Below are 14229 nucleotides of genomic sequence, written 5' to 3' on the forward strand. Positions count from 1 at the left end.
ATAAAACCCTTGTGACTTGCTCCTGCCGCCTCCTTCTCTCTGCGTTTGGGTCCTCACCGCACACCCCCCACAACAGGAGAGCCTACTTAAGTCAATGACAGCAAGGTCGCAGGCATAGCCACATAAAAATGTCATATAATATAATATTTGATAATATTCCCTTTAGTACATTTACCCATAGGGAGCAGTGGGCAACCCTAGTCCGGTGCCCGGGGACCAACTCCAGTTGTAATGCCAGTGCATAAGTCAAGTGGATGGCAGGGTTAGGGTTAGGGACAGTTTAGGTAGTGTCAGACATTATGATTTAAACAATCTGAGTGAGGTATATACACTTATCCAGGGTGCTATTAAAAGAAGTCTATGTGTTGGTCATCCTGTAGTGCTAAAGCAAAAGCAAACACAATGCAACCAGAACCCTGAAGCCCAGAGCACACGCGCCTGACTCTTTTGCACAAAAACAATGTCTACAGTACCTTCCCATGTCGCTTCTGTTGCCAGCCAACAATAGCAATGAAAAGCTTTGTCAAGCTGTCAGCCCTTTAAAAGCAGACCTTTGCCAAGCTTTCTGAGGCTCAATCTGTTTTCATTGAGCCCACGTTCATTATTGTTTTTCATTGTCCTCTTCATCTCATTGTTATACAGGGTATTATATTGGGGTGGCTCTGATGTCTTTTGGAATTTGATGAAGCTGACCTTATACACAAAAGTGACCTCTGTCCACGAGCACCATGAATATTGTAGGCAAATGAGATGGAAAGAGACAGAGTAAGAGAAAGATTGCGAGGCAAACTTACACACGTGAATTGGGTGGATGACAAATAACAGAATTGTGCAGACACTAGAAGACAGAGGGGATAACTGACACTATCTAACCATTTGCATGTGCTGAACGTATGTATGTGCGCTAGTCGCATGGAGATTAAAAATAAATAAGCATGCAAAAAATTGTAAAGATTCATACGGAGTTTGGATGAATGGTGAGAGCCAGGAGTGTCTGCCACCATTCAGGGATGTGTACATCATCTCTGAGGCGCTGATGGGCCCTAATGCAGAATAAGGAGAGCCAATCAACTCCTATCTATCCACTCTGCCAGGGTGACACATTGTAGGGGTACTTCAAGGCCGGCACACTGCCACATTCTACTGACAAATCATTAAATTAGACATGACGACTGAGAAAGAAGATAATAAGATTGAGTTACAGAGTTTTAGATACGTTATTAACACCTCTTCCTTCCATTTTCGCTATTACCTTCATTTATCAGTAATCCGCTTGCTGGTCACTCATCTTTGCAAAATAATGCAAAGGGAAAAATTTGAACTGGGCAGAGTTATATCTTGTTTAATTTTCCTGCTATATCATATAATGTAAGTGATGTAAACCAGTTTAAATCCATCCCTTGTTTATAAGATATCTTCATCAGATGACATTAATACAAAACAACTTTGTAAAACTGCCAGGTACAGTATAGTAGCACTGTTTCAAAGTTGGAGTGTTCATTAATGCCAAACAATTTGTATAAACTGATAAAAATGTTCAGAAAAGCATATATATAAAACTAGCAACATATTTACCACCTTTGTTACAAAACAGAGGGATTTTATTTAACTACTAATAGTGGTTCCTGTGTCTATAAAGGTTGCAATAGTAGGTTAATCAGAAACTATGCAACGTTTTAATATTTGCCATCAAATGTGTCATGTCCCAGAAATAAGTCCTTTCTTGTTTGACAAACCAATTTTAAATGTTTTAATTGCTCCGTGCAAAAGCAACAGGTGGCACCAAGCTTTAAAAACTACAACTGCAAGAGCACACTACTACATTATTTAACCAATGGCTGATAAAGGTCAACATAGGTTTCATCTTCCATTTAATGCACCTTTTATTTAAATATGTTCATTTTCTTCTTTCTTTCACCATTTCAACTCCATTATTTATTTACTTTTATTGTATGTGCACACTCTCACCCACTCCTTCTTACATTAGCAAGATGGTAAATGCATTTCCTTTTAGTATTTCCCAAGCTGTGCCGATGCATCCTTCTACTGTGTATGTGTGTGCAGTTGTCCATGTGGATAAATGGTGATTGGCGTGTGGCTGAAAGTGGGTGGTGTAGAGTGATAAATCAGCATAATGAGTGTAGATGAGCACTGCGCAGATGGAGCCCACACTCAGGACTGTGTCACCCAGCAGGAAGTCTTTTTGCACCACTCCAGTGCCTCCTGTATAGCTCCAACTGTATTTCTTAGGTGTGTGTCGCTTGTTGCCTTGTTAAATTTGTGAGCTCATATCTGCAGTATTTTGTTCTACAATCATTTAACTCTTATTTCAGCAGGAAGGTGTTGAGTTATAAAAAAGTTATAAACTTTGTATGATGCAGCCAGGATAGGATTAAGAAGCATTTGGTCCGTTAAGAGGTCAGGTTGGGCCTTTTTCTTATACCTCACCTACCCCCTCTGTCTCTGCCAGATAAATAGAACTGAAAACTATTTAACATATAGAAAGACACCCGATTGTTTCACACCAGGAAGTAGCCTTATGTCTCCTGTCCCCTGGGGTCCTGGTCTAGGCTAAGACAATACAATGCTAATTAAACTCTTGATGTTAGTTTCACATTTACACAACAGAACCTTTTGTTCTGTAACCAAAACGACCCCCAAAGGTGCAGTGTTAGAAGGCAGGTTGTCATTTGTCAGCAAAGATGCACTCAGCATGTTGTCATGACAACATCGGACCAATGAGAATGGATTTGAATGTGCCAGGTGAAAAGGAACCGTCCCCAGGTGCAGGACATAAATCAGAGTGTTTTAGGACTTTTCATCACTGTTTTCACGTGACTCCATCAGGGGGAAGCATGGATCCAGTCCGCTGTCAGCTGCAGTGTTATTATGTTTGTCTGTATTGTCTTTGTGTCTGATTGTCTTTGTCTTATCATCTTCATCACTGCTGTTGCATTAAACCTTTTCCTAAATTCTCAATTCGACCAACAGCCTCCTTTTCCTCAGAGATCCGCACGAACGCAAAGTTAGTTAAGAATTTCTAACAAAGGTAATTTACGTATACAATCCGTGACATTTTCATATGAATAAAGATTTTGACTTTTCTTACCAAATGGCCAAAATGTTCTATTCCGATAATGATTTCATATCTCGATATTGCATTGTGTCCATGTCTCCCTCTTACAGTCCAAGTACTTTAAAATAAATTGCTGCTCTCCCTTCATCTTTTTTCCTCTGCTTAGTAATATGCTTATATTCAGCATCGTGTCCCGTCTGATCTAAGGTCGCGGTCAAATGTACTTTTGTCCAATTAAATGATTACTGGGTTATAATCAAATTCAAAAGGAGAAAGCCTACATTGCCACTCAAAAGGCTCTGAGAAGGCTTCATATACAGTGTACACAGTATCTGTTTATGTTTAATTCTCAAGCAATCTACCCATTGTAAATACATTGGAAAATATTAGTAAGAACAGAACTGTAGGGGGAAGATTAAAGCAATGGATGAATGAAAAACTAATTGGGATTACAGATTTATCGAGCAATACTAATTAGTATTATTTTGCACATCTAAACGGAGAATTACTGCAGATAAACTGAGCAAATCTAGGTAACACTACACTCAAAGGAGGGAAAAACACTGACATGGTATATTGGAATTAAATAAAACATTTTTTTAAGTGTTGTCCTATTTGTCAAGTAAAGGCTTTGGTTTGTCTTTAGCATCTTTATCTGACCAGCAGACACACACTTGCCAGATGTGGGCTCCTTCTGCACCGATAAGTTAACTCAGTACGTCCTCTCACCTCCCCATGGACTCTGTGACATTAGCTTGGTTCCCGTATGCCTACGCTGACTCACACACTTGTTCTCATGAGCCTTGTTGAGCCTTCCATCTTTTTTGGCAGCTTTATTGTCACGCTTCACATTTATTAAGGAGGGGAATGGAAGAGGTTATGGCGATAAACGGAAACCCTCACAAAAGATGCGTGCATGTGGAAAAATAAAACCAATTTTTTTTACTTATCCCTGACCACCTGGCATTCATTGATTCACAAGGATTTTTGTTAAACAAAAGAGATTGAAGGTTGCATCTGATGTCTGAATCATAATGACCTCATCACTGAGATTATCTGTGGATGGATTGTGTATTTAAAAAAAATGTTTATTCATCTGTAATTGTTAGTTAAGTTTAGCTATGATTTGTTTATCACAGCCTTTTATCAATATCTTGGTTCAGTGCCAAGGACTTTGAGATTACCTACAGTAACAGCCTTGAGAATTTGGACAAATAGTTTAAACTATTCATATGTTAAGGACCGTATTAATAGCAGATTGGAGTCTTTAGCTTGGTCAAGGTCAGTTTATTGGTAGCTGTTTGATACTGGATGAACTTGTCCTTTTTCTTTGTAAGATTGCTAGTTAACTAAAGGTTATCACAGCTCAGAATGATAGTCCTAAGGTATTGCATTTTTTAAGGTAAGAAAGACCACTGAAATTAAGCTTGAACGCTGCATTTGAATGATGCCCACTGCTGGTGGGAAAGGAATACCATAAATATCATATTGTCACTTAAAACACTATTATTATTATATATATTGAAATCAAATAATCCATAAAAAGGCTAACTCTTGAAATGTACAACTCCAACTTCTAAAAATAAAACTGAAACATAGATAAAAGTGCATTTTTTTGTGTTTAACACGAGGACAGTGCAGGAATCAGATGGTAGCGCAATTGAGGCTCACACTGTCCAGGGATGCATCTTAACCTCAGACACACCCGCCCTCCCTGCTTCAATTAATGCTTTTTGAGACAAGAAAAACAGAAATAAAATTGGAGCAAAAACAAGTAGCATTTAGAAAGCTCATCAATTATGGTTAGGACAAAGGCAAGAGGAAAGGAGGGTGGAGATGGGGAGACTTTGCCAAGCCTTGTCCTTCATCATCCATTATAACAGGATGAATGGGGGTCTCTGTGGTCCACATAAGAATGAGGAGACAGACTTGTGCCAAAAACCAACCATACCAATTGTAAAATGGGGTCACCAATCTGTCCGAGTTCAAAAATTATCATTTCACGTGAACGTGTACAGAAAGTCGCTCTCACCCTCTTTGCCACATACACACACATTTTTCAGATGGTAAAAATAATTGTGTGTGTGTGTGTGTGTGTGTGTGTGTGTGTGTGTGTGTGTGTGAGTGAGTGAGTGAGTGAGTGAAAAAACTAACACACCACGCTCCACATCAGTCTTACCTGGATGAGTGATTCGCTCAGTCTTTCCTCGTCTACCTCCAGCACAATGTCCCGGATCTCTTCATACGGCAGGCGGAACGAGCCCAAGAAAATTGCTGTTGTGATGGAGAGAGAAGAGAGTCATTTCCTCTCCTTTTTTTATTATACTGCTGGGTTCAAAGAGACATTTCAGCACTCATCACTCCTCAAACAAAATGACCACAGACCTAACTTGTCACTTGGAAAAACTAATACACTTTCTGGCCCTCAACAGGATTGGTGTTACCCTGACAAAAATCGGGAAGGAAAACATCAAGATTCACCAGTAATAGAGAAAGGTGTCAATATAATAATAATAATAATAATACATATAATTCTGTTGTGCTTGTGGTGGCAGTAATGGTGTCATTGGGAGGGCTACAAGGTTTGTTTAGGTGGATACAAGTACAGTGAATTTGCCTCAGGAGAAAGTCTAGTGGGTGTTTCACTCTCCAGGTGGGGTGCCTACAGTGGAAATTGGAGCTGATAGTGTATCCAGGTGGAAGTCACAGGTGGAGGTTTAGTAATGAGTTGGGTGAGACTCGCTCAACAGCTGCTATACTACTGCTTCAGTGGGACCTGATGGCTGTATTTGACATGCAGCACGGAGAGGTAGTACATCTTTTATTTGTCAATCTATTACTATTTACTACACAGTATTTACTGAATTTACTTAAACATAGTCATAACATATCAAAATTATTGCTTTTGAGGTGAGGTTAGTATCTTTATTTACTTAACATTAACCTTCCTGGCTTTACTCTGTACAGTTTCTGGTGACTCAGAACTGTAGAACTGAAGTTGAACTAACATCTTTTTCTTTTGGTAATCTAAATTTATGTATGTCTTTCCTCATTAGAGTGACACATTCTTGACTGGGGTGTATTTATAATAAATAGATGATGTCCAGGGGTGGGGCTAGAAGGGGGGCACAGGGTGGCACCCGGCCCCCAATGAAATATGTTTTGCCCCCCCTGGTGATTACCATTGGATCAGAGTACTATCACTTGGCTGCCTGTTCTGCCAATTTTGCCAGTAATTCTCACATGACCAATTAATGTTTCCAAATTCCGATACATAGAACAAGCACACTTTTTTTTTTCAGTCCTTTTTTTTTTAAGTGGCAGACAGAGCCTATACAAAAGATGTATTTGGTTGTATAATTTGTTTTAAAGAAAAACAAGTGAAATTATTAATGAACTGGCTCAGATTATGAAAAACAACAAAATAAGTTAACACAGTTATGCGGACAACATCTACATTTACATAACCTTATTGCACCAAAAACTGACAAAGTGCATTGAATAAATTAACGGCTGGATGTGCCAGGACTTTCTGAAATTAAATGAGTGGTTGTTTTTGGAGCAAAAGAGGAACGAATAAAAGTATGCGCTCAGCTTCAAACAACAACGTTAAAAATAACAGACAATGCCAGAAATCTTGGTGCAGGCATGGACTCTGACCTGAATTTTAACAGCCACATTAAGACAATTACAAAGTCAGCCTATTGTCACCTTAAGAAAATATCAAGGGTTAAAGGACTTATGTGTCAACAGGATTGGGAAAAACCTGTCCATGCTTTTATCTTCAGTAGACTTGACTACTGTAATGGTGTCTTTACAGGTCTCCTTAAAAAATCAATCAGACAGCTGCAGCTGATTCAGGACGCTAATGCTCGGGTCCTCACTAAGACCAAGAGAGTGGATCACGTCACCCTAGTTCTGAAGTCTTTACACTGGCTTCCAGTGCCTCAACGAATTCATTTCAAAGTTCCACCCAGAACCACCCAGACCTCTCAGGTCATCTGGGACAGGTCTGCTTTCTGTCCCAAGAGTCAGAACTAAACAGGGGGAGGCAACATTCAGGTTCTGTGCTCCTCATTTCTGGAAAAGAAAACTGAAGATCCAGTGTAACTCTCCGTTTTTTTAAGTCAAGACTGATGACCTTTCTTTTTGACGTGGCCTTTCTTTAAATGGTTGTGCATTTCTTTAATGTTTAATTTCTTATACTGCACTGTAAATTTATTCTTGTTTTATCAGTTTTTTATTTGTTAACTGTTTTTTAACTGTTTTTCTGTAAACCAATGAATTGCCCTGTTGCTGAAATGAACTATACAAATAAAGCTGCCTTGCCTTGAATGTGATGTTTATTTAGCAAAATTGCATTGTGTTGTTTTACCCTGTCCAATGTGTAGATCAATCTGACTAATTGGTCCCCCCTGTGCTATCCCACTTAAAAAATCCTGGAATTGCCCCTCATCATGTCATCCTTGTTTGATGTCTAAAAGCTATACATGTATCAGTGTCTCTTTAATATGTCATATATCCCCTTTATATGAAACCAACAGCTGGATACAAGGTTCTCTTGGGGGAAAGGTTGTCAAAAGTGGTCCTGGGATATATTGTAGATTGCAAACTGAAGTTGATACAGATGGGTGAGAAGAGGCAGGTAAAGAGTGACAGTCTGAAAATCCAACTTTTGCTGCTGTCTAGGAGTGTGGTAACCCAGCACCTGTTTGGTTATTTCCTTGCTGCATACAAACTAAATGTGTCAAGTTGAGCAAAGTGGTGCAGGTGGAGGTGTGTTACTGCAGTTTTGATGTACGCTATGTACACATTACACATGACACAATTAATAAAAGTTTACATTAGTTGAAGTACCTGCAGGCTGCCTTGGGAAGTCACTGTGCTTAGGATTAGTTAGCAAACAGTGTGATCTTTTACCATCACTTGACATTGATTAAAAGGATTTATTGAATGTCTTGTTTTAAGGCATACATGTACTGGTGACTGCTAACAACGGCATAAATCTATCATAAGTCTGTGTCTATTGCTGCAGTACAATACAATAATATATTAACAGTATATACGTACAGCATATATAGAATATGTATTGGGGATGTAACGATTACCAAGGTAAACCTGACAATGCTGACAATATCAAATTCATTTTTTTAAATACCATTATTATCATGGTGGATTACCATGGTGTGGAAACTCGGTGTTTAATCCTTCCCAACTTCCTCCAAGTCTCCTGAAGTTGCCGCGCAGGCGCACTGCGTAGCCTACAACACGCGTTTCTTGAAGTTGGAATCTCACTGATGACAGCACTCAGGACATTTATCAGCCTTGTAAAAAAGGCCATAGTAACACTTGCTCTCTCTCTCCTGAGATGAATGACCAATCAGTGACAAGAGTCATCGCTTTGATCTCCTGCCAATCGCTCGCGCTCAGACAGGAGAGGAGGACAGAACGCAGCAGCTGTAAACAGACTTTTTTCTTTATCATTCCTTTCCCGTTTTCGGGGCTTGTTAAAGTGATGTGTGTAGCCCAGAACTTAGTTGAGTTAAAACTATTCTGTAGCCTGCTAAACTGTCATGTATTACAACATGACATTTATTTGGAGAGAAAGAGAGAGAGATTTTTATTATTGCCTTGATAATATTGCTGTTGATGTGTTTCTTCTTGCATAGCTGATAGATGTGCACATTGTTTATATTACTTGTGCAGCCACTTGTTGATATTCAGGTTGTGTTAGGGCAATTTGCTAGCAACGTGCGACCAATAAACAGACTAGCCCGTGGAGCCACGGGCTTAGCTATTAAAGGTGTATTACACTGTTTGCTCCGTTATGGATGTGTGTGCTGTAATAGATGTAACTTATTCTCAGTTTGTGTTAATGAGCAATATGTTAAATATGATATGCTGGTGGCTATAACAATTAAATTAAATACGACTTCATGGTTAACTTCATGTTGGAGTCATAAATAAATATTCCTGGATCTTAAAGTCAGACATCTCTGGTTCAAGTTCTTATTGGCCTGTGAACATATTGAACACACTTTTAAAAATGCCGCAACATTAACAAAAAGATACTGAACTCACTGATTTTTTAACATGTCAAGCCTACAGTATGTGTTAGCAATTGTTGTATTAAAGATTGCAGAAGAGACATTTGTAAACCCTAGACCATATACAAATGTCCAATCTGGCTTCTGCTTCGGTTGTAGCACCAAAACGTCTCAAGGCAACAGATTATTTACTAGTTGCTAATGATTTAATAATAATAACTTGTAATAATAACATTAAATACATACAGAATATAATTTTTCTTGATAGGCAACTTAGATTTAATTGTACAATTAAAAAATGGGTTATCATTAAGAACTTGGCTTTTGTTGCTGTACCCAGCTCTATGCTACTCTATAGTGTGAATAGTAATTTAACCTGAATTGCATCCTGTCTCTCAGGATTAAAATGCTGGGAATATTCACCAACAGTGCTGAAAGAATCCATATATTTTCATTTTACTCAGTGTACTTACTCTTCCCTTTCATTCACAACTTTATGGTTTATAATATAAAGGAAACTGGCCACAATTTCGGTCTAATGTTTTTTCCAACATTTGCTTTGAAAGCAAAGTGACTAGGTTAATGCAATCACCCCCAAAGGAGGATCATAGTCAAAGTTGATTCTTTACTGCAAAAAGTAGTCTATGCTTGTATATCTTATCTTCTTTTGACAACTACAATTCTCTTTATTCAGGGTCAGCAACGAGTCACCTGCAGCTCATTGTAAAAGCTGCAAGTAGGTGTTTAAATAGACAGACAGACAGTAGACAGAAAGACAGACAAAGAGGTAGGCACAATTGATCAGACACATGCATTATCATTATACCAGAATACATAAAGTGACACTTGCATCACAATCATTAATTTTGTCCCGCTACCCTTCCCAGTCACTGAACTTTCTATACCAATACATCAAAATTGAAAAGGGAGCTTAAAAGGGTTGAGGAGCAGGCATTGAAAGTGATCTATGATGCTTCCGCATGTGTCAAGGCTATGCGGGGGAGCTGTGTAGCTGTGTAGGATCACATGCCTAACACACATTGCCTTTCTGGAGGTGAGATTTTCTACACTTATTTTTGCTTCCTGCCGAATTCAAAGCCCATCTGCTGGGGCTGTAATCAAAGACGGCAGTGACACCTATTAACAATGTCACAGCTCATACACAAGTGCAGTGACATGCACACACTGGCACATAGTGAAATATGCACACAAGCTCACATGCACACACATACAAATTATGTCATTTATGTTCATGCCACATGCCCCTTCCTGACATCAGACCCTAATACTTTGCTTGATGAACTCATTCATCTGGCCTCTTTAAAGATAACACCAGATATGAAGCCATTGTAAGAAATTGCCAGCACACAAGAAGGAAATTGGTTGGAAGCACAAATAATTGTTCATGTTTCTGTGATGTACTGTATGTGCATCCCTCAATTTATTTTGACAGTAGTTTATTCTAGTCCTCATCCAGTATGCCATTGCATACCCCTATTTGTCCTTCACAAAGAAGAAAGGTAAGGAAAACATGGCGATAAACAAAAAGGGTGGAGTGCAAGGTGGGTGACCTGTAATAATAGCATTTTACATGCATATTTCATGAGGTGTTATGATCTACATTGTTTCTATTTCATATAAGGTTTCGCCCTCTAAGAGCTATTGCTATTAGGTTAATCCCTTCAGTCATACGCAGTCGTGCCGATTTGCTTCCCGCCCTGCGTCCCGCACGGGCCTCTCTTACGTCTGCAGATACTGTATATTACAGTGGCGTGACCGGAGATCTGCTCCCCATTTATTCTTCAACAACAAGCAGTTTGAAGACTTTGAACAATAGCGGTGTCAGCCGTGTACCGACCACCGACCAGTTACATCCTGCCGCCAGCTAGCAGGGGGCCAGCATTCTGCTGTCGCTTTACACTTTAGGAGCTAAAGTAGCAGACGATGGCAGCCAAGCGGACAGTTGAGTAAGGTAAGGATAACACCTGCGGCAAAACCCAGACAGCCGGGAAGGGGACCTCTTTGGCAGGCACAAGTCCGCTGACTACATCCCCCGAAGCCGGTCCCCTTGCAAGCTCTCCCTCTTCCGCGTTGGGAGGACTGAAGCTCGTAACGGCGGAGGCTACCTACACACCGCTAAGGTTCTTGTTCTTGACCTGTGTGAATGCAGAGTAGCATCCCCCTAAACCGGGAGATACTTATAGAATCTGGAGTTACAATATGTAACAATTGTTCTCCGGGGTAAGGGATATCAAGGCTGCAAATGAAATTCCAAAGAGTTGGGGAAACTGCTCTAGCCAAAATAAAAAAGGCTGCCAGCTGTCACTCAAATTCTTTGTATAATGGATTCCTAGATACACACATTTCATGGATTTGGGATCAAAGAGGTTTACATTGAAGAAAGAAGGTGCAGGGGTTGAGCTGTTAGTGAAATAAGGCTGAGAGTTTTTGTAGTACATTTGCATCAAAGCAGAAATGATCCCCAACCAAAAAACCTTTCCATCCACGACACAAAATAAAGGAACGCTTGGAGGGTGAGGTAAAAACTACACCAGAATCAACTACACCTTTAGTCCACTTGGCCCATGGGGATTCAGAACACTTACTGTACACAAAGCTTTAGTGCTCCATTCTGATAGGAATTTGCTTTACACATTAAAACAGACAGGGAACTTGGTGACAATCTACATGCACGTGTAGTGACCACTAAACAACTGCCAAGAAAACATTTCCCCAAAGGTCTCAGTTAAACACTATCACTGTTAAGGGCTTTCTCCTGTTTTTTTCCCACAAACAACTTTGTTGAGCAGTTCATGGGGGTATGAAAAGGCCTGGGGTGTCATGGAAAATAACATTGACATTTCTGTCATAAAAGGTCATGGTTCAAAAGAATATAGTACTGCATGGCCTAATGGTATTAAACGTGTTGTTAGTGGCTGTAAAATACATATACTGGAAACTACATAAAAACATTAAATTATATACTTACAAAGATTCTGGGCTGTTTTTGCATCCAGGATGCGAAGCTCTTTCGCCTTTTTCTTGAAGTGTTGCATTCTGTCATCAGTCTCATCTTTCACATCTTTTTTCACTGCAGAAAAATGAAACATACATTTTTTTTAATTATAACAGTACATCAACATTTTTGTAATTATATGCAATGTAATAAGACTGTACAGCATGCTACTCAAAATGTTACACTGACTGCTTTCAGCACTTCAGAAAAGAAAGAACTTAATGATATCCAAAAGAAAATTCTAAACTTCCAACAACAAAGTAAAATAATTTACATTCATTACAATGTAAATACATTTATGCATATTAAAGCGTAAGCTGACGGGCAAAGCTGTGTAAGACAGCAACAGATGGCATAAACCAATTAAAAACTATAGTTTCAATAATAGAAAACTTTAGTATTTTGGTTCCATAATACTCTTAATAAAAAGCAAAATATAAACTAGTGATGCCTTGTGATGCATCCAACATTCAAATAATACACTAATAAAATGTTTCAGTGTAAAATCACAGCCATCCTTAAATATCCAGTCTTAAACAAGTTGCTACATCAAATATATCTACCACAATTGAACAAAAACATGCCATATTGCTAAAATGAGCTAAATGGCAACATTAACATTATTTATCTTGCATTTGTAAGGCCACTGCACATCTGGTATAACATTGACTTGTTGAAAGGCAGATGTGATTGATTGTAGCCCCCTTCAACATTACTACTACACTACATTAGCCTTAAGAATCAGAGCACAGTCCTGAATTGTTTGCATGTGCCAACATTTCTGTCATTGTGACAGTGGGTAGATGGTTGATAAGCGCAGCTCCTTCCCTTAGGCCGTGTCTGTCAACTCACTGGAGCCAAGGAGATAATTGTGTTACCGCTTATAATCCCAGGAAATGACATTAAGTCTCTGTAACATGACTGAGCACAATAGACAAATTGGTCCAAGAATGAAGAGACCTTTGTTTTCATAATTGAGACATTATTGAGGCTGCAATATATGTCAGCGTGTATTACTCTTCACTTACTCTTCAATATCACTAAGCGTTAAAAATATACAGTAGGTGCCCATGTAGGGAGCAAAAACAGTACTGAAGAAGACAGAGGAAGAAACTATATGAGAAAGAAAATTTCTTAAACCCTCCCCTTTCCTCCCAATGGTTTATGGGAGAGGCAGCACACTGTGTTGCTAATCAGCAAAACCGCTCTATTTAAGCCCAAGGTGGGAGTCTCCCAGGAAATCTAGAACAAACAATATGTTCCCTTAGCGCTGGCTTGCATATTTGAAGAAACAATCAAAGAGGCAACATCTCCTGGGCAGCCAGGAGAAGGAATGCTGAAGGCACCTGCCTAACTCCAGTGCTTTCTGTCAACACATGACATCAGGGAAGCAGTTGTTTATTGTATTAAGTAGGGCTACAAAGGGGGCAAGTGTGTACCAATGTTACATCTGGCAGTATGGTTTGATTTTCTGTCAACATCTGAAAGATGTTCCTCCCGGGCTGACATGACTCTGCACTCTAACTTCAAGTCTACTCGGACTGCAACAAACATCGGGGTTTATCACCTTCATACTTAGTGGTGCTCAGGGATGCACATCAGCCAATGGCTTGAATTTTTCTTTTTGTTAACAAGAGCAACAAGGTAAAATGTGGGACTTTATACATGCATTAAGGCAGGAGCTGCTAGCCAAAAACAGGCCACAACCTGTTAATAAGTCCCCTATAAACTGATTATTCCCACACACTTTGTTTCACTTTCACGAGACAGTGTGTTTTGTTTCAATCTTTGTCAAGATCAGGGGCCTCATTTATAAAACTGTGCAGCTAAAATGTGTCAGAAGTGGCTTTTGGACAAAACACAGGATGTGAGAACACACAGAAATATTCAGATTTATAAAACCAAGCACATGCACGTCCTACACCAGGTTTCCTTTAAAAACCACAATTGACTCTAAATGTAGCGCAGCTTAGCAGCTTCATGTAACACCCATAATTGCCCTGGAATAGTCAGTGAAACACCCCAAATTAATATTTTATGTTCTGTTCATAAATGTTTTATGTTCATAACCACATTTTATGTTCTCTGTG

At 39.3% G+C, this 14229-nt stretch overlaps 1 protein-coding gene across 7 annotated transcripts in view; it reads right to left on the reverse strand.

The window, feature by feature from the left end:
- Positions 1–14229, reverse strand: part of diaph2 (diaphanous-related formin 2) — a 384094-nt gene that overhangs the window by 158807 nt on the left and 211058 nt on the right. For all 7 annotated transcript variants that reach the window (XM_034884276.1, XM_034884275.1, XM_034884277.1 and 4 more), the window contains 2 exons: positions 12113–12214; positions 5256–5350 (listed from right to left, as the gene is read on the reverse strand). In XM_034884276.1, coding sequence (XP_034740167.1) covers positions 5256–5350; positions 12113–12214 — 197 coding nt within the window. The remainder of the gene's footprint in view (positions 1–5255; positions 5351–12112; positions 12215–14229) is intronic.

Source organism: Etheostoma cragini, chromosome 10 (genome assembly GCF_013103735.1).
Source record: "Etheostoma cragini isolate CJK2018 chromosome 10, CSU_Ecrag_1.0, whole genome shotgun sequence".
NCBI lineage: Eukaryota > Metazoa > Chordata > Actinopteri > Perciformes > Percidae > Etheostoma > Etheostoma cragini.